Source organism: Lagopus leucura, unplaced genomic scaffold (genome assembly GCF_019238085.1).
Source record: "Lagopus leucura isolate 7727_CA_CO unplaced genomic scaffold, USGS_WTPT01 Super-Scaffold_100039, whole genome shotgun sequence".
Classification (NCBI taxonomy): Eukaryota; Metazoa; Chordata; class Aves; order Galliformes; family Phasianidae; genus Lagopus; species Lagopus leucura.
In genome coordinates this window covers 2,549,486-2,570,058 of record NW_024962288.1, presented here as the reverse complement: position 1 = coordinate 2,570,058, position 20,573 = coordinate 2,549,486, and the positions used below count along the sequence as shown (strand labels likewise).

At 40.2% G+C, this 20,573-nt stretch overlaps 2 protein-coding genes across 6 annotated transcripts in view; both read left to right on the top strand.

Annotated features, from left to right (window-relative positions):
- Positions 1-6: 6 nt before the first annotated feature.
- On the top strand, positions 7-3,601 carry FAM83D (family with sequence similarity 83 member D). The gene is made up of 4 exons (XM_042883651.1): positions 7-36; positions 761-928; positions 1,334-1,458; positions 1,651-3,601. The coding sequence occupies exons 2-4, from the start codon at positions 761-763 to the stop codon at positions 2,039-2,041; spliced, it is 684 nt and encodes a 227-aa protein (XP_042739585.1). The 5' UTR covers positions 7-36; the 3' UTR covers positions 2,042-3,601.
- A 316-nt stretch (positions 3,602-3,917) lies between these two features.
- Positions 3,918-20,573, top strand: part of DHX35 (DEAH-box helicase 35) — a 28,133-nt gene continuing 11,477 nt past the window's right edge. For 3 of the 5 annotated variants that reach the window (XM_042883714.1, XM_042883712.1, XM_042883716.1), the window contains exons 1-14: positions 3,918-3,969; positions 5,553-5,686; positions 6,048-6,140; positions 6,924-7,001; positions 9,188-9,292; positions 10,499-10,560; positions 11,201-11,270; positions 11,847-11,906; positions 12,483-12,598; positions 13,615-13,711; positions 14,823-14,981; positions 16,262-16,472; positions 17,888-18,012; positions 18,747-18,801. In XM_042883714.1, the coding sequence (XP_042739648.1) occupies positions 3,930-3,969; positions 5,553-5,686; positions 6,048-6,140; positions 6,924-7,001; positions 9,188-9,292; positions 10,499-10,560; positions 11,201-11,270; positions 11,847-11,906; positions 12,483-12,598; positions 13,615-13,711; positions 14,823-14,981; positions 16,262-16,472; positions 17,888-18,012; positions 18,747-18,801 (1,405 nt within the window). In that variant the 5' untranslated portion in view covers positions 3,918-3,929. The remainder of the gene's footprint in view (positions 3,970-5,552; positions 5,687-6,047; positions 6,141-6,923; positions 7,002-9,187; positions 9,293-10,498; positions 10,561-11,200; positions 11,271-11,846; positions 11,907-12,482; positions 12,599-13,614; positions 13,712-14,822; positions 14,982-16,261; positions 16,473-17,887; positions 18,013-18,746; positions 18,802-20,573) is intronic. The other 2 variants (XM_042883715.1, XM_042883713.1) reach the window with 1 other exon arrangement.

The following is a 20,573-nucleotide window of genomic DNA, read 5'->3' as shown; positions in this document are numbered from 1 at the left end:
GAGGCGGTGCGGCGGCAGATCCGCTCCGCGCGGCAGGTGGGTGCCCCGTGGGTCGGCACGTCCTCTGTGCCCGCCGCAGCCTCCCGAGTGTTGCAGGGGCGGGGGGAAGGCAGAAGCGCTCAGATTTGTGTCGCCGTGTCCTGAAGGCGAGGCTGTGTGATTAAGAGCGCTGCTTCGTGCTGTCGATAAGCGGTGCTCTCGGCGATAGGCTTGCAGGTGCGTTGCTTGCGACCAGTGCACCCAGCCGTCCGTGTCCAGGCAGTGAGCTTCGTAGTGCTCCACTGAAATAGTGAAAGAAAATCCCACATGGGGATGATAGAAAATCCTAAGCGCTGTTATCTGCTATAAATAAAACAAGCAGCACTAAAATAGGGACAAACAACAGTGGGTTCTGTCCATAAGTTCAGGGGAAATTAACAACACAGGGATGTGAAAAAGTGATGATAACAACAAGTGATGTGTGTTGGTGAGCTGTGGGCTGTAATCATCTGTATCAATATGCGATTCTCATCTCAGATCTTTAGTCCATTCACAGTTATTGTTCCCTTCTCTTCACTTTCTTACACGTCTTTTAAATGTTCGTTCGTTCTCTGAACAACAGAAGGATGTATTGCAGAGGACTGTACCATGTGCAGTGACCAGGAGGGAAAAAAAGGGCTGTGGGGGGTGGGGAAATATTTAAATTGAAAGTCAAATTCCTCCCATCTCCCTTGGGATACTGTGGAAACAACCTAACGATTTCTTCTGAACCTTGTTGCAGATGATTGCCCTGGTCATGGATTCCTTCACAGATACTGATATCTTCACGGACCTCTTGGAAGCTTGTAGCCAGCGGCAAGTCAAAGCATATATCCTTCTGGATCAGTCTTCATTTTCCCACTTTCTGAAAATGTGCAGGGATCTAGGAGTTGATCTGGAGCAGGAGAAGGTAAGCCTTGTAATGCTTCTAGAGACAAAAGTACTGCTCAAGAAAATGAAGGGGGAATGTCCAGTATGTAGAAGGGCATGTGGAACTGCTCGGGCTTGCTGAGACTGCGAAGGCTGATGGGAGGCACGTTCCCAAGATTCTCTGGAGTTCGAGTCCCTCTGAGATTAGACAGCAGTTTTAACAGCTGCACTCTGCACCATCAGTGTATAGCTCTGCCCCTTTGTGAGTTTTGTCTCTGTGGGCTAAGCCAATTCAAAACTGTTTCTAGATGGTGAATCCTGTGCCACTGTACAGTAACCTTTGCTAGTTCATCAGTGATCTTTACTGTCATGTGTTGCTTCTTTAAATGTATTACAATCATATAACTTTGAAATTCATTTATTGCCTTCTGTATCTTTTTAACAGTTAATGAGAGTTCGAAATATCACTGGGAACACATACTACACAAGGTCAGGTGCCAAAATTGTTGGAAAAGTCCGTGAAAAGTTCATGCTAATTGATGGCATTAGAGTGACAACAGGTTCCTATAGGTAAGTGTCGAGTTTTTATATGATTTTTTTTAAACAGGAAACAGTAACATTTTAAAACCATTTTCCTTACTAGCACATTGCTTGTAATGTTTGGCCTCAAAATAAGGCACACTACCATGAGAATTTTCAGTTAGTGCTTGGATATCTGTTATTACTTTGAATTAACTTGGAACTTTCTCCTTCTTTTGCTAGTTTTACATGGATGGATGGGAAGCTGAACAGCAGTAACATTTTGATCCTGTCGGGTCCTGCAGTTGCACACTTTGACCAGGAATTTCGGACTCTTTATGCACATTCAAAGCCTGTCGACCTTAAAGAGTTCTCCAGCAGCGAGAAGAATAAGGTGTTTGATGAGCTGGTCAGGATTACAGTGGCTTCTAGAGACTTAACCAGGGAAAACTTTCTGAGAATGGAGTTTTTATATCTTAGAGCATTTGTAGGAAATCTAAAAAGGAAGCGAAACTGGATGCATGCCTCAAGGGAAGCAGTCTATGTGTCAAGTAATGCAATGCATGTTTCTCCACCACTGACTAAGAGGAATGGCTCTCTAGTTATGAGGCCACACTGGATCATAGAGAGATGAATTGCACGTTCACTCAGAGCAAGATGCAAAACCTCAGAAGCCATGTCCTGTGGTCCATGTCCTGTACTGCCTTACAGTGTGTCTGTGCAAGCAGCTGGGAAGGCAACCTCAAGCTGAGAGAAAGAAATACTGGAATTGTGAGTTCAGTTGAACACCTCTGCCGTGTCATTCAGCAGACACAATTATGGTATTGTCTTACGTGCAGAAGTGCTCTTGAAAAACAAAACAAAACTCTTTAATACCTGAGAAGCCATTACTGATTTCTGGTGTTCTGTCAGTTTCTCATTTTTCAACCTATTTCTGATTATTTTAACGTAACGGGTTGGTGACGTCTTAGTTCAGTAGCTCAAATCTCATTTTCTATATGTAGATTCCTTAAAAAATACATTCCTTAAGATTCTAAAGATGGATAGCAGGACTGCTGCATGGCTCTGAAGTCAGTCAAAGCTTAGTCTTGTGTTCCACAAACAGTTCTATGATGCAGAACTGGATGGGAGTAGCTGTAAGCTAGAAACTAGGTCAGTACCTGGTTTCTGGTACTGTTTACATGAAGCTGAGCAGCTAGGCAGAACGATTTAATGTATCAGATTAACATTTCTGCCATGACTTAATTTCAAATAATCTTTTCAAATAATCACTAAAAAAGTGGTAATTCTTATCACTTGGATTGTGACCATCACAATAAACACAGTCTGAATGCCTGCAGTCAAGGGGCTATATGGCTAACAACCTACTAATATTAGTAGCAAAGCCAAAAAAGACTTTTTTTTTCTGCATTATATATTTTATGGTTGCTACCGCTGCCTGATCTTATAGGAAAAGCTGAGTAGATCTGAAATCTGCGAAGATGCTTCTAATTTAAAAAGCTTCCACCTGACAGGCAGCCTCATGGTAGTGAGAAATAGAGCCATTTCTTGTAGATGTTCTTAAGACTCTGCTGCAGCAGAAATCTTAGCAATATGTGTGCTTGTGGATTCTGGGCCTCCAAGGGGAATCTGTATACTTAGCTGGGGAAGTTCATGTGGATCTGTGCTATCCGCCAGTGGGAGAATATCAAAGTGGACATGTGGATCTTACAGAAGTGGTATTTCCTGCCAGTGCATCGTGCCAACGTGTCCTTTTTCTTCTCTGCTTACAAACATGCTAGTGTAATAGTTTTGATTCCTGATTTGTAAATGTTCAATAGTTTATATAGTTTAATAGCGTTAACTTTTATCCTGATGAAAGCAAATTTAAATATGTATTTTTATTCTTATTTTGGACATTTTCCATTAATACCCTTTAAGAAGGCAGTTTTGTACCCTATGCAAAATGCTGTTTGTGTGACCGTACTCTCACAGTGATGATCCCCCGTGTGTCTGTTATCACAATTACAGGTTTTTAACTTCGTTGTTCATCTCCTGATGTTAACAGGACTCCATTTCCGTATCCCAGCAGCAGGATTTTCTTCTCAGCAGCGCCTGATACAGTGATGGTGCTGCGATAAGAGTAGAGCTTATTTTTGATAGGATGGGTGTCGTTTAACAAGGACATTGAAATAAATTTTTGTAGCGTGTCTAATTATGACTGAATAACGTTCTTATCGGGTGGTTATGCAGACACTCAGCGAGTGCCTGTGGAGTTATAGCATTACGACGTATGCTGCTGTAGCCACCACAACACTGCTAGCGCGGTGGCACCCGTCACGGTGGGTGAGGAAGCAATTAGCTTTGCTAATTAACGACAGACATTTCGGGGTGAGAGCCTGCCCGCAGTTAAACCCCAGGCCCCGCCCCGTTCACTTCACGAGCCCACAGCAACGCGCGCCGGGGCGGGCCGGCGCCATGGCAACGGGCGCCGAATCACGTGGGCTCTACACTTCCGCTTCCGATTACCTTCTCACCCCAAGATGGCGGCGCCCGTGGGACCGGTGAAGTTTTGGAAGCCGGGTGAGGGCGGCGCGTCTGTGTGGCAAGGGAGGCTTGCGCCTTCCTTCTTTCCCTTTTTTATCCTTTTTTCCGTGAGCTAAAGCGCTTCTGGCCCCGGTGGTGGCGGGGAACCGCACGGGCTGCGCTGCCGGAGGAGCGCTCTGCCCCTCAGCCGGCGGCGGTGCGGGAGGAGAGGCTTCTGTGAGCGCTGCTCGGTGCCGGGGGCACTCTGCGGCCAGCGGACACCGTATGCCCTTGTAGCTGGGGAGTGGCGGGGGCTACGCTGAGAGAGAACTGGGGGAAGAGAGCCGCCCTGCAGCGCTCCTGAGGTTGCGTCGGGAGCTTGGGGGGGCTCCCGGCATCACGCAGACGTGGGCTTAAAGCAGCGCGATCGGAAAGGGCCGTGAATGAGATCGGGGAGTGGAACACGAGGGCGGCTGGAGCAGGTCAGGCATGACGAGAGGGGGCTGAGGGGTGTTTCTGTGGGCTGTTAGATGGGGACAGACTTCAGCAGCATCTGTTGCGATAGGGCAAAGGCAACCTTTCAAACTACAGGAGGGAAGATTTAGGTTGCATATAAGGAAGAAGTTATTTATGCTAAGGGTGATGAAGCACTGATGTAGGATGTGTAGAGAAGTGGTGGATGCCCCATCCCTGGAGACATTCAAGGTCAGGCTGGATGGGGCTGTGAGCACTTGATGGAGCTGTGGTGTCCTTGCTCATTGCAGGAGAATTGGCATAAATGACCTTTTAGGTCCCTTTCACCTCAAATAATTCTATGTTCTGAGTGGCAGTGGGCTCCTGGATCTTCCTGTTTCTTACCTTACCCATTCTGGAAGTGGATAGTAATCAGAGTCAGTGCTAATTGCTGTTAAAACTGATTCGGTATGCTGCGAAACTTACTTAGCAGTTTTGACTTGGGGTGAATTGATTTAAACAGCAGAAACAATGGGAAAAACCCCAAATGAGCAAGTCCTACAAAACAGGAGAAACCCCTTTGCTCTCAGATTTTTCCAGTTGAATTTGCAGCTAAAGACAGTACGTTCCTTTGTTGAGATGAGTTTTTGCTTTTGGTTTGTCTGCATTATTTGGAATTTTTAGTTGTCCCTAGTTTTATTTTAACACAGCAGCAGAAACAAATCAAATTTCAGATACTGAGGTAAATGTAGAGCTGCAGTGGTGTATCTCATCAGTAGGCAAGGCTGCAGTTTTGTGGTTCATGTTAGTCCAAAGGAGTCCTGTTACATGGCTGGCTGGCTTGAAACTCGTGGCCTTATTTCTGAGATTGATATTGAAGCTATATCGGAACTGCTGCATGGAAGAATAACAGTCCTAAGACTTGCTGTTTATTTTTCCCATGTGCTTTTTTTCTCCTTTATCTTCCTTTAAAAATTCATATTAGTATGTATTCATGTTAGGTTTTTAATAGCAGGAGAAAGACATTTGATTTGACACAATTTTTGCTTGTTTACAGATATGGAATATTTTTGATTAATTTTCTAGAAAAATTGGTCTCTTGATATATGCTAGGATGCATACAATTCCTCCTTGTGAGGAGCATCTTGACTTTGGTTGTGTTGTAAAAGTTAACTACTGTCATGTAGGCACAGAAGGTCCTGGCGTCAGCGTCTCGGAGGAGAGGCAGAGCCCTGCAGAGAGCAGTGGTGTAACAGTCATCTATAATCCTTATGCTTCTCTGTCTATTGAACAACAAAGACAAAAGCTGCCCGTTTTTAAGGTACAAGAGTTCTTTCTGGGGATATTAAATCAGTTAGATGGTGCCTGGCTTTTGTGGTTTTGTCTGTATTTGAGAAAGCAGTATGGAAACCCTTTACAACATAGCACAGTTATGTGATCTCATTCTCTTTATTTGCTGAAATTGATCGTTCTCATTGACAGCTGTTGCCAACAGTTTTATGGGCTTTGTAGGTTTAATTTAGTTACTGTATTTTGTATGCATAATCTTTGTAGATTTGAAAGATTCTCTTAACTTTTGACAGTACATTCTCTGTAAAATGACTTTGCTTAGGTAAACACTAATGTTAGCTTTCTTTTTTTGTTCAAATCTGGTTTTGGTACCTAAATGTTATGTCTTTCAGCTAAGAAATCACATACTTTATCTAGTGGAGAGCTATCAAACTCTGGTGATTGTTGGAGAAACAGGATGTGGGAAGTCAACGCAAATTCCACAGGTAAGAGTGTGTTCAGATTGGTAAAATCTGGTATTCCCTCAGAGGATTTTGCATGAAATATTAAACCAGCATCCCAGAGCTATGCTGTAAGAATGGAATTTGCCAGTGTTGTGTGTTTGTGCATGACCAAAAGGAGAGAAAAGTAAAGCTTCATGTTTGATAGCAGGAACTGGCGTATCTGAGACAGAAAGCCTTCTTTCACTCCTGGAAAGGAACACACCCTACATTTATGCTGATACAAAGAATAGTTACTCTGCTAAAGTGAAGGCTTTTATAACTTTATCAGAATTAAGTTTAAAATTTTGTTGAAAACATAATTTTGAGAAGGAAAGGAAGTGTGGATTTCCTGCAAGTTTTTTATAAACAATTCTTGATTTTAACTTAAATGACTGCAAGCTAATGATGAATGCCACCTGTTTCAGTGTGAGCACTTGACTTGTGCTGCTTGTCTTCAAAGTGGTTATAAAATGAAGGAAAGAAAATAAAAAATGAAGCAATTCAAATTAATACTTGATACTAATAACTTGATAATTGAATACTCAAACAACTGCTTTTAGCATACCTTCTGACAGTTGATGTTCTTAGAAGTAGTTATCATACTATATTTTTCTTAATTAAAAACAATTACAGAAACCTAAATTGTCTTTAATGGTGAGACAAATAATGCACAAAAAGTAACTGGTTTTCTGGAGATCATGCATAAGCTTGTGTCTGAACCAAGCAGTGTGGAGAGCTAGCACCTCTTAATCATAATGCCTTCTTTCCCTAAATATTTGTTTGCAGTACCTAGCAGAAGCTGGCTGGACAGCTGAAGGAAGAGTGGTTGGGGTGACACAGCCTCGTCGGGTTGCTGCTGTTTCAGTGAGTTTCTCCATGTCCAGATTTTCCCACTTAATTATCATTATAACTCCCCATTTATTAGTGGTTTTTGCTGAATAACAGGAATGGCAACTCAACTCCTGAATGAATGCTTACCTTCCCTCCAGAATTTCTGATACTGCATGCTGAATGCAGCATGATTAATCGGTTTTGCCAACAATTTCAAGGCCAGAATAGCAGATGAAGAAGCTTAGAAATAAAATTGGGTTGCATCAGCAGAAACTATACAGGGACTTAGGACTGTGCAAGGTTGTGCAAGGTTGAGCTGCGATTGACTCTGGGCTAGTATTATGGTTGTATGGTCTCTAACTTGTTTCCCAGAGTAAAGTAGTGGTACAAATCTGTGTGCAGTAACGTGGCCAGTGGAGTAGGTTGTATACTTCTTTTCTTTCTAGCAATTCATGCCTAATTTTCTTGAACTTTTTTTTTTTTTTTTTTTTTTTTTTCAGTTTCCCCTGGTAAGAGGGTGGGGGAAAAGAAGAAACCAATTTTATCATCTTTGCATTTAATTGATATGTCTAGGAGCACATATTGTAAGTTAGGTGTACTAGAAGAGGGAGGAGGGATGCTGAGGACAACAACTTGCACTCTGTGTTAATAATATGCACAGAAAGCAGCCAGTGCTGTTTGTTTTCATAATTGCCACCAAGCACTGAAGAGGTGGGCTGAAGCTTTTCTGCTGCCAGTTCCTCTTCTTACAGTAAATCGAGGTGCCTTTTTGTAATCCTCATTTTGCCTGTTTCGGTTTGTTTTTTAAATTAATGATATTGAACTGTACCTGCAGTGTGTCAGTGCACGCTTCTGGTAAAAGTGTTGTAGATTGAGCAATTGTCCACTTTAAAGGTTCACCTCACCCAGTGTTCTTTTACTACATCCACTCTCATTAAAGAAACAGCCTGTAGCAGTGATCTGCAGCATGTGCTTTGGGCAGTTTGCCTGCAGTGTCCTTCCTTCTCCCCTTCAAAGAACATTCAGTTGACATTGAGCAGTTCTACAGGAGATGCTGCTTATGCTGCAATGATTTCTCTCTCACAACAAATGTGTTTCTCTTTTCCCTTGATGTCTTAACATACTGCTTTTAAGTCTAAAATAGGATTACTCAGCTAGGTCTTAGTGTATGGTCACAGGAGGATTTTTCTTTGAGAATGAAACTGCCTGCATCACATAACTATTGCTGGGAGGTGAGAGACGATGATTTATTGCTTTGTCTTGAGCTGAAATAGACTTCATAATTTTAATTAATGTCTTACCTACTTTCTCAGGTATAATGTGGAGGTTGTCCCAAGTGAAGAGCAGTAGTTGCCCAAGGTTGCTTAGTTAAGAAATACCTGAAGTTCTGCTTGCATTACCCAGGCTGACAGTTACTCTGAACGTTTGCCTGAAAGTGATAAATGTCCGTATGGTTTCGGCTGTCATTTGAATGACTGAAAAAGCTTACTGCTGGAATTCTAATAGAACTAATGTGTGTGTCCTGGGGTTTTATTCTGACTGTAGCTTTTTAATTGTGTTGTAGTTTGCTGAAACCATAGCCTGCCAGTACCTAATATTCTGTAGACTAGTGAATCAGGATTTCAGCCATTGGCTTAAAACTGGTCCAGGGCATTTGTCTTCCAAAAATTGTTCTGCTTTTAATTATTTGCCAGTTTTCTGTTTTCTGCATTGAAATTTCTGTGTTATGAGAAGGAGACTAGCATCATTAGATAACAAGAAAAAAAGTCAAAGTCTGAGTAAATTCAGGGGCATACCAGCTTAACAAATAACTTGTTCTGCATGCTATGTGTATGTACTCCTCTTTATTGCATGCCAGCTGTGTTCTGAAACTGTACTTTCTCAGTTGCTGACGTGTGGTCTTTCCCCAGCTTTGTGACTGGTTGAAGGACAACCTTTGTAGGTCTGACAGAACTTTTCACAGAAAATTACTTCAAAACCTGTCTCAAGAAGTGTGAAGCAGATTAAGTTATGCTGAAGCATCTTCAAGGTTTATTTACCACTTGCATGTTCAGCACGCACTACAACATGAAACAGAATTTTGTATTTAAGATCAAGTCATACTTCAGAAGCAGTAGCTTTGTTTCTGTTTTGATGCTGACTTTCTACGGACAAAACAATGGTGCAATGAGGAATTTTGCTATTAGCTGCTTTTTGTTGACATGAATCTCTGTTGCCAGGTTGCAGGCCGAGTTGCTGATGAAAGGGGTGCAGTGTTGGGTCATGAAGTTGGATATTGCATTCGTTTTGATGACTGCACGGATCCACAGGCTACAAGAATTAAGGTGAAATAGTGTGTGGTCATTCTGGGAAGGTTAGCTGAAACTCTTACAGCACTTATGCAAAATCAGTGGGAAAGTTGTGATGCCCGGTATGGAGAGTAGATAGCTTTTTGGTTTTCCAGATGGATACCCTAGGAGTGTATTGAGGTGGTTGTGGCTATCTAGAACTAGGATGTTTTACTGTGCTATTCTGACAGCCACTGTTGTAAAATTAAAGCAGATTTTCAAGTTAGTTGCTGCCAGCTGTTGGTACAGCGCTGATGTGACCCCATCTGACTCAAAGTCATTGTGAAAGCCTGCAGTGAATCAAAGCTGAAGTATCCTCACCACCCCAAAAACAGATTTTGATTGAAGTGCAGAGAAAACAGAAGATGGGCAGGCTGAGAGTAATTTGATGTGGATTTAATAGCAAGCTTTGCAGCTCTTCTTTAGCCCTATGAATGATATTAATGTATTGTGGACAGATAAGAGTTTGCTTTAGTTATGTTGGAATTGGAATGATGATGAATGAAACAATTGACTTTTTTTTTTTTGAGACTAATAGCACTTTAGAACTGAAAGAAATAGAGATGTTTTGGAGTCTGATTCGTTGTTTGAGGTTGGAAACTTTGGGATTTTTACCTTGAAAATCAGTTCTTGCTGATTGAAGTCTAAATTTATAGTCCCAGGTCAAACTCTGAGGGCTAATTAAAGCTGGTGGGTTTCTACTGGCTAGAAATAAAAAAAATTACTAAGTTAAAACATTGAATTTGTTGTAATGTTAAGTCTTGTGTTCTGGTGAGATGTGAGAGAGATCTTAAGTAGTACCTTGAGAGAATCTAAGCTATACTGATACAGAGAATGTTACTTGTACAGAAATTCAGTCATGTTAAGACAAGTGTGAAGAAGCTTCTATTACCACATCCCAGTGCTGCCAGTCTGTGATTTTCAGTGAAGAACAACTAATTCTCAAAAACCAATATGAAAAGTACCAGTTTCTCTGCTTATCTCCAGGATAGCACTCAGAATTGTATTTAGCTTCCATAGCTGGAAATAGAACAACTTCAAAGATCATTAGAAAATGAAAAGTGAGTAAAAATTTAGGCAAAAGCTTAGAAAATGATTCAAGTAAATAAATGACACATGTAATTAGGATTACCTCCTAGGCTTTGCTGTTTGGTTTTTTTGTTTGTTTGACTTTTTACCATTTTTCTTTGCATTCACTTTTAGTTCCTAACCGATGGTATGCTGGTAAGGGAGATGATGGCTGATCCTCTGTTAACAAGATACAGGTAAGGAAACATGGGCTGAACGTTTGCTGAAGTGCATCTTGGTAAACAACTGGGGTTTTTTTTAGGCTGAGGTATGATTAGTAGAAGTTAAAGTTAAAAAATGTGAAAATTATTCAGAATTCCGACCTTCGTATGTTTGAAACTTGTTAGAAAATTGATAGCTGCAGTGCCAAACCCAGCAGGATTTGGTGCTGTGATTTTTGGAGTATAACATAAATGGGCCTTGTGGAGTCTGAACTGTTTCATCTGCTAGTTTTAAACTTTTTTTTTAATTAATTTAAACAATCAACAATGAGCAGGCTTTATTCTGGTATTTAGAAAACATTTGCAGTATGCAAATAATAAACCTTGGTTATTCCATCCCTTTCCAAAACAACCTGAATAAAGAAAGCTCTGCTTGTACTGCATGCTTGTTGGTTGTTGTCTACCTCTTCTCTCTTGTTTGCTTCTGTGTTTTTGGTTTTTTGTTGTTGTTTTTTTGTTTTTTGTTTTTTGTTTTTTTTTAATCTCAGTGGTTTTCTAAATGAATGTAAGCAATAATTCAGTAACAAATTTAAACACTGATATTTAATATAGGAAGATACCAATTCTAGCATCATTCAATCCATTTATATATCTTATCTTTCTGCTTTATTTGCAGTGTTCTCATGCTGGATGAAGCCCATGAAAGGACTCTTTATACAGATATTGCCATTGGATTACTAAAAAAGGTTATTTTTTTGATGTGGTCTGCAAGATTTTCCACTGTCGTCATCTTTGCTAAACTTCTGCTCCTGATGTTTTGTTAGTAAACTCATTTGAGAGAGGGAGATTTCTAGTTCCTCATTTATCCCACAGCTCACTGTATGTATCAGCTGTTTACTTTACACATCTGACACTTGGGACCCTCTGTTTCCCCCCCGAGGCTGAATTTTATCTTTGTATTACATAAGGAAAAAGACAGTCTTTGTTCTGCTGTAGATGAGTATGAGAAGTGACCTTGCAGGGAGTTGCTAACTTTAAAGCCATCAGTGATCTGACTTCCACCAGAAATTGAGAGCAAACTATGATTTCCTTTCAAATACCCTCAATTCTTTCTTAGCCTTAAATATAAAAAGCTCCACACGCATTTCTCAGGTTGATATGGTCACAGGGCAATACAGGTGCTGCAGTTCATCAGCTGTCTTGATCACAAACTATTTTTATAGAGAAGTCACTGGTAATCTGGCTGTTCTGAAACTTGGGTCTAGCCTTATAGCTCTGAAGACAGTCTTTACTCTAGATGTTCTTTGTCTTTTGGATCCTAGATTCAAAAGAAGCGTGGAGATCTTCGACTGATTGTGGCTTCAGCCACCTTGGATGCAGAGGTATATCTCCCAAATTTGGTTTAAAATGAAGTGACCCTAAGTGGCAGCTCCACTTGTGTTCACATGGAGCTTGTCCTCTGTGCTGCTCCTGTTTGAGTGCTGAAGAAGAGAGGAACACCTCTCCTACAAAGACTGGCTGAGGGAGCTGGGCTTGTTCAGACTGGAGAAGTCTCTGGGGAAATGTCATTCCAGCCTTCTAGTAGTTAAAGTGTGCTTATAATGAGGAGGGAGGCTAACTTTTCACATGGGCAGATAATGATGGAACAAGGGGACCAGTTTTAAATGAAAAGAGGGGAGATTTAGGGAAGATGTGAGGAGGAAATCCTTTACTAAGAGGGTGGTGAGACTGGCACAGGTGGCGCAGAGCTGTGGGTGCCCCATCCCTGGAGGTGCTCATTGCCTGAATCTGGGGCAGCAAAATCCAACTTTTAAGTTTTTTAAAGTAGAACTTTATCAAAAGACTCAAATTTATGGAAGCTATATTCAAGTAATAATAATTTGACTTCTTGATGTCGTTAGTTTTCCCCCTCAATTCTATGAAGTTTCAAACTGAAAGTATTTGTCTTTATTTTAATGGAGAAATTCAAGGATTTCTTCAACCAAAATGATACCGGTGACCCCAGCAAAGATACCAGTGTGATCCTTACTGTGGAGGGGAGGACGTTTCCAGTTGACATCTTTTACATACAGAGGTGTGTTTCTGTTTGATCTTTTCGGCGGTGATTAAGAATGTCTAACTTGTGGTGTCATAACGTACCAGATCAGTTATAATAAGGTGTAACGTTCAATTTGGCAAACATAGCCATTCTTTCAAAATGCTTTCATAGTTTTGGTACCAAGAAACTAAGGGCATAAGTATAGATACAAAATTGAATGAATTTTCCACTTCTGTGAGCAGCAGGAATGCATTTAAGTACAAAGGTGATGAAACATCGTAAGCTATAGACAAATTAAAGGAACTTTTTTTCACCCGAGTTTATTTTGAAATGAATGCATAGAGCCTGTCAAAAGCCTCCTCAGCTTTAGTTTTTAGTGGTCTCCATTCTGCAAGTGATTTGTTCTTTTGCAGTTGGTCTGGATGATCTTTGAAAGTTCCTTCCAATTTCTACTCTGCTTTTCTGTGAGGGAGCTGAGGATTTTAAAGGCAGTTTCATAAATGGAAAACATTAGAACAGAGTTCTCAGAAGAACTTTCAAATGTGTGCATGTGAACTCACATTTGTACAAATGAAAATCATGTTCTACTTGTGTCACTTCCCATTGGGAGATGCTACTCTTGCATGTGCTGAGAAATGTTTCTAATGATGGGTACATGAATCATATGGAAAAAATAAAATAGTAGCATGTGTAAAACCTCAAAATTACATTTTTCTTCTTAGAGCAGACACGTGGTCATATGAGTTATATTTGAAGTATGCACTTTAGAATATTTGCTTGAGAAAATGATGTTTAAAAAGCTCTTGAAGTGGTGGGATTTTGCTTATAGCAGCAGAACATGTGCAGAATGACTTTTTAAACTCAAAGCAGTGTTGAAGAAAAAAATGAGTTGCTGTTTTTTAAATTTTTATTATCTTTTAAAAAGCAAATAGATACAAAATCATAGAATCATAGAATTGCTCAGATTGGAAAAGACCTTAAAGATCATCGAGTCCAACCACAACCTAACCATACTACCCTAAGTAACAGTACTCTGTGTTCTCTCTCCACAGTCCTGTTCCTGATTATATAAAATCAACTGTGGAAACTGCAATGAAAATTCACCAGATGGAGAATGATGGTGATATACTGGCATTTTTGACTGGCCAGGTATAGACAACAGTACTTTTTTGCTCGACAGTGTTGTACTGTTGACTTTGTGAAGCCTTTTCAGATTCCTGCTTTCCTTTCTTCCCTGTCATTAAGATGGTGAACCTTTCTGTCAATGAGAGCAGAACTAGACTGGTCCCAAGGACTTCCAGAAAATGTACTGATGCAATGGTCTGAATTTATCAGAGCTGAATTTATCACAGCTGATAAGGATGGCTTTTCTCATTTAATACTGTGTGGCTTGGCCTTGTTAATACATGAATAGTGTGCTTTTTAGTGATAGTCACACCTACAAAGTTGTCAGTTTGACAGTGAGTCATGTTAATAATTAGTGCAAATGGAGTTTTACATATAATAGTCTTAAAATCTGAAGTCTTTGACAGGAGAAACAAATTGCTATATGATTAGATTAAAAAAAAAAAACAAAAAACCAACAAGTATATTTTTCTGCTATGTACCAGTTAGCTTACTTTTGCAGCCTGGAAGAGTAAATTAGAGCTTACAATTCCACAGAGCAGAACAGACTACCTTGAATGGCCTCACTATCATCCTGCATGTTTCTAAAAGAAATTCTTCGTGCTTATAATTGATTTGACTTCGAAAGAGAGAATTGAAGAGAATATATCTAAACCTTATTCTTTTTTTGTTGTTGTGTTTTGAGAGCCACAGCTGATCTCTGAGATGAAACACAAAGTTGAGCAATAGGTGTTAATGCTGTTACTGTGTCATTCTAGACCGAGGCCTACAGCACAGTCAGAACAGATCAGCCCCTCATTTTGATCTCACAAATTGAGAGATGCAGAGGAAAATGGGTCTTTTTCTTTATTACTGAATTTTGTTCAGCACATCTTTCATGATTTTTCTCATATATTTGTGGTGGGACACTCTCTTGAACAACAACTGTTGTAATTAATATAAATAGCAACATTAATATAAGTAGTAATTAATATAAGAATATTGCAAAATTGTGGGACCTGGTCAGATGGTTCTAGATTTTGAAAAATTAAAATTGTGTTAGGATTATTTTGGTGCAGGTCTCATAGAGGTGATATCTGTAGGCTATTTGTAAGTGAAAGCACTCTCATGCTCTTTCATCTTGCTGTGCTTCTAGGAGGAAGTGGAGACTGTAGTTTCTATGCTTATAGAACAGGCTCGGGCCCTTTCTCGCACTGGAATGAAAAAGCACCTCCGTGTTCTCCCCATGTATGCTGGGCTGCCTTCTCCTGATCAGATGAAAGTATTTGAGAGAGTTTCTCGCAGTGTCAGGAAGGTAAAGTTTTAATTTAACGTAATCTCTGCCATCCAGAAGGCTGCCTGTGTTTTGCAGCTTAATGCAAAGAATGTTCACATTGTGAGACTGTTGTGAGCTCCTACAGAGCAAAACTTTTTCTATCTCCTAATAGTGCCTGTCATCTTTCACACTGTGAGCCCAGAGCATTTTCTCTGCCTTCCCTTTTGATCATCGATCAGAGCAAGATATGTTAGTTCCAATTCTCCTTTCTACCTCAGCTTCTCAATCTTTGGGAGTCTTTTTACATACCTCACGTATTTATCTTTGTCCATTTGCAGCTTTTGCTTATGTCCAGACATAGCTTGTTACACTCTGAAGTCTGCTTTCACCTGTTATCATTCCTTTTTGTGGACAAGGTACCTAGACTAAGCTGTTCAGTACCAAGAAAAGAAAAATTAAGGACAGAGTGGGTAAATTTGCATGTGAGAAAGAAGTTAAACCTTGCTTGACTTGAGTTTAAAAAAAAAAAAAAAAAAGCTTTGTTTTGACTGCTGGAAGCCTTGTTTAGATGTTTAACATCAAAGAACTGTCATCTAATTGGTGATGATTAGTGCTTTCTACTTGAGCAGAGCTTGTGTTGGGGCAGAGATAAACTGACAATTACATGGAGTGAGTTGTTATACTTCTTGTGCCTGCTGGAGTCTAATGGGTAAAGTTGTTCATCTCATGCTGGAGATTGTTGACAGATAAATACTTCTTTTCTCTCCAGGAGGATTAACTGCTGAGATTTACTTCTTTATTTTCATGTGAAATAAGGATTAAATTTCCCTCTGTCACTTGGCAGCAATTCTTTTTTAATATTCTAGGACTCATATATAAGTATACAAGAACAGGAATACTAAACAAGGACAATTAATCAGCTCTGTCCTCCCCTGTCTCCTGCCCTGCTCCTGTGTTACAAGTTCAGTATAACTGAGAAGCATAAATTCAGTATTTTAGTTCACTAATTAAGAGCATTTGATTTACAGTTAGATAACGTTTTTCTTTGCAAACACACCAAGTTCTTCTGCGTTTATGAAGAGGAGATAAACCTGAATAAGAAATAGATTGTGAAACTGTAAAAAATAGAGTTACATCAAGTTGAGGACTATTTCTGCTGCTTTTACTGTATCCTTTTCTACTCCAGAGTGCATTTACTGGAACTGTCCTATCTGGGATCTTTTAAGTATCTTGTATGTGAGCCCTGGTGCACTGATGCTAGTGCCAGCACAGTTGAGTTTGCAGGGTTCACAGTGTCATGGCTGTGTCCATATCTGCAGGTGATAGTAGCCACCAACGTTGCTGAGACTTCTATCACCATTCATGGCATTGCGTATGTAATCGATTGTGGTTTTGTGAAGCTTCGAGCCTATAATCCCAAAACAGCCATTGAATGCCTTGTGGTGATACCGGTGTCCAAGGCTTCAGCTAACCAGAGAGCAGGACGTGCAGGCCGGAACCGCTCTGGGAAATGTTACAGGCTCTATACAGGTCAGTAATGGCGTGTGTTGGGAAGGTGAGCTTGCTGGCATGACTTGCATTTTGTTTTACAGTGGCTTTAGCATTGACATAAGGAGAGCAAAACTGCATCTTCTTTCAGCAAGAGATGGTTACTCTGGCTTATTTAGAAGTGCTTTGTTCATACCTGCTAAGCACCAGAAATGGGATCCTTTTATGAAACAGAACTATGAGCTTAGCAGGGAAGTTTCACTAATTGCCATCTTGCAGTGTTGATACAACTTTGAGAGTGGCAGCTCTGCACAGAATTCTGCCTTTCAGTGAGTTTGATTTCTAAAGATTCGCATCACTGAACAGCAGCCACCTGTGCCACACTCTTCTGTGACTAAAGTATCTGCTAACCGCGCGTCTGACAAAGGATTGCAGACGTCTGTCAGAATATAGATGAAAACTTCCTGATGTGGTCTCCATAGCAATAGGTGCCAATCTCAAATGCTGCCTTGAAATATTGAAGCTGGCAGTGTACAAAAATAACTGTTACAAATGAATCTGTCAGCCACTCGGCAGTGCTCAGAATGCTGCAGTTCAACTGCCTCTTCTCCCAGCTGTTGAATAGGAAAGGCCTTACAGCTGAGCACTGCAGTTGCGTATGTGTGCCTCAGGTTCCATCTGATGCTATCAAGCTTTGAGACTTAGAGATATCGAGCAAATCACTTTGAAAAGTGTATGTGCTTGCCAGCAGTTGCTACGTTAAAGACAGACATGCTTTGTTCCCTAAATCTGTGTGTTTACTAAAGAATCAAGAGTGAATGCAATTGCTCTTCCTTTAAATTTAACAGACCTTTCCATGGACTATAAGAGCCTGCAGACTAAGGGAAATGCTTACTAGATCATGGAGGTTAACAATTTGTCATTGGGTTTGGGTGACAGAGTGAAAACTCATCTGTGTGAGATGTGCTTGTATTTCACAGGGACAGGTCTTTGGCTGCTTTGGGAGCAATTGCTGATACACTGTGAAATTAAAAAAAATCTTTTTTTCCTAGTTGTCTTTCAGAAGTGTGATCCTGCACCCTTTGAAATTGAAGTGAAATAAAGCACCTTCTCCCAAAATTATCTGCAGCATTTTTCAAATTGGTGTTTTAGAGAATTTTCTGATTTAAAAATATCAAACTATTGGAAGAAAAAGTATTTCCAGATTTCTGTGAAGAATTTATATTTCAAGTTAAAATGTGGGTCAAGTTCATGTGTGATAAACATAGAATTTTCACATTAAAGTAACTGAAAATACAATCATTAAAATAATGTCATTTTGAGAAAAGAGTTCTTTTAACACCTATGAAGTGTTCATAGTCAATAGTTTTAAATTGAAAAGGGTAGTTTTATCGTGGTGACTTGCACACAGGAAGAGCTGAAACCCGATCCCAAATATCTTTGCTTTCCTGTAACAGAGGAAGACTTTGAGAAGTTGCCCAAGTCCACTGTTCCTGAGATGCAGCGCAGCAACCTTGCACCTGTCATCTTGCAGCTGAAGGCTCTGGGAATTGACAACGTGCTCAGGTTCCCTTTCCTTTCGGTGAGTCCTATGCAATGAAACATGTCATCTTCCTTTAATGCCAACAGTGATCACTGGGTGACTTGTTGGTAACCCACTGAACCAGTAACTATTGCTTTGCTAATTTGGGAATTACACCTCATTGACCACTATCAGGTGGCAGAGTATCCTCCTGGGAATCAGCTAGTGCAAGTAATATGTGACAACAGAAACAACAGCTGTTGTATTTTAGAGTTTGCTGTTACAAGCGTGGAGCAGTTGAGAGCAGTTTGGAAAGAAAAAGTCCTTAGGATTCTGTGAAACTATAGCTAATTTGATTTTGACTTGCACTGAATTTGGGGGGGAAGAATCTACAGAACTAAACCTGTGTTTGTCCACCTTGTTAAAAAAAGCAATAACAGTTATTAGGTTTCTCTAAAGTTTCTAGCTACTCTTATGTAAAGAAGATAGAAGAGAAAGTTGAGAAGTAATTGATGTTGTAATTGCCTTTGAATAAAGAGAGCTTGGCCTAATTCTGTGTACTGATAGGATCTTGAGAGAGTCATAGTGATGATCCTGAACCTGTTGAGATGGCTCTGACTTGCAGCACTGGTGGTCAGTGAAAGGTTGATAGGAAGATTCTGAGAACTCTTTTCATTTTGTATGTGCAGAAAGATCATTAGAATGATTTTGTGAAGAAGATCTAGGAACTTCTGTGAAAACTTTTAGGTTTTATGATGAGAACTTTAAACAATCCATGTTTTTGTTTTCCACAGCCACCTCCTGCACAGTCAATGGTACAAGCTTTAGAATTACTGTATGCTTTAGGAGGTGAGTATATTATACTTTGTTTTGCCTACAGTTTTCTTATGGGAGTTGTTCAATTGAAGCTTTTTGTTGTTTTTTTTTTTTTTTTTTAACGTACTTCAGCCTCCTCAGAATTTCCTTTCTTTTGTTCAGTGGTTACTTCACACAGGTAAGCAAAGGAAAAGCAAAGGAAATGACTTTCTGGGAGGAACTAGAAAACTGCATAAACTAGAGTGTATCTGTTTTGATTATGCAAAAGCAGATTTTACTGCTATCCTTCTGTGCATTAACTTGTGCTTTCGTGAGAGGAATCAAGTATTTGCCATTGCGAGGAACAGGATTCTGAGCTGATGACGGTGTTGACTTGATTTGTTCAGGCAGTGTTTCTCCAGTTCTTTAAGAACAAAGTTATAAAAGGAGATAGGTCACTAATTAGACCAGTACGTGAGTAAGACACTAAATTCACATGCATGCATTTGGTTAGGTTGTTGGATATTCAATCTTCATTTTGTGTTACTATACCAGTGATGGAAAGTTCAAGTATAAACAAGAATAAAACAAGTTGGGAGTAAAGGTGTGACATCTCTTGTGGTCAGACTAATTTTAATAATTCAGAATTTATCATATTCAATATAACTGTTACTTTATTTCTTCCTTGATTGGACTTCAAGAAGCACAGAAAGCATTTTCAGTTTTTCTGTTAACGTGTTCCTTTCATTATCTGATCTTGACTCTGCTGTGCATTGTAAGTACAGTCTGATACTTGAGTCTGAGAGCAGAAAGTCACCGAAGACTGGAATCAAGATCTAGCAAAGTGTGCTTCCCAATAGCTCAGAAAACAGAGATCACCTATTAGTTTTTGTAGCCTTTCATTGGTAAGATGTTGAAGGCTTTTTGAAGGCGATGATTCTGTGATAATGTAACCAAGAGGAAAAAGGTAGTATAGAAGAGTTTGTGTAAATTTTGGAAGCTTCCAGTGGTCTGTGGCCATTTTTTACATCACTTACAAATGCTGTGTTGTAATTTGTGGCAGCTGGTGTGATTCTTACTCTCGTGGAGCTGTGTAGCTCATTGCCTGGGATTTTGTTCTGTGCTGGTTCAATTGCATCTTGAAAAGCAGGGTTCCACCTGAGGCACTGGGTTCATGGCAGCCATTTCGGCCTGGAACAAGCGCCTTTGTGCTGGCTCTGAAGCGTGTTGCAAGGATGGATTTGCAGCCAAAGCCACCTTAGGGAAATGGAGAGGAAAGGTCAGTAGACTCACTGATCAGCTGTCTGCTGTTTTGGCATAAGCATTATGCTCATGGTAGTTTCACGGGAGAGCATGGAGCTGTTACTCTGTTGGCTGTCCAGCTTTTGTAGCAAGACAGAGAACCTCTGATGTTGGTGTTTGAGGTAGGAAGGAATGCATGCGTGCCTGTGATACAGGTTAGCTCTGAGATTTTTGCTGAAGTTTCAGGTTTTTGCTAGTTTTGTGAAGATTTCTTTTTTTTCCAGAGATAAAGCTGCCCAGGAGTTGGCAAGTGCAGTAAAGGTTGTATTTCTCTTATGCAAGTATGAACCTCTATTTCAACACTTGCATTGTAATATCATGTAAATGTGCAGTTTAGGGTCAGGACCCTGCGGAGCAACTTGTGCAGACTGAGATAGTTCTGTTGAATAAACACATCAGTGTTCTCAGACTGATTATTTTTGCAGTGACGCAAACAGATTACATCAGGAGGACCTTTTCTCAGCCTTCCCCTTTGATGCCCATTTGAAAGTCAGAGTTGTCAGCTGGAGTTTATTATTTTTAAG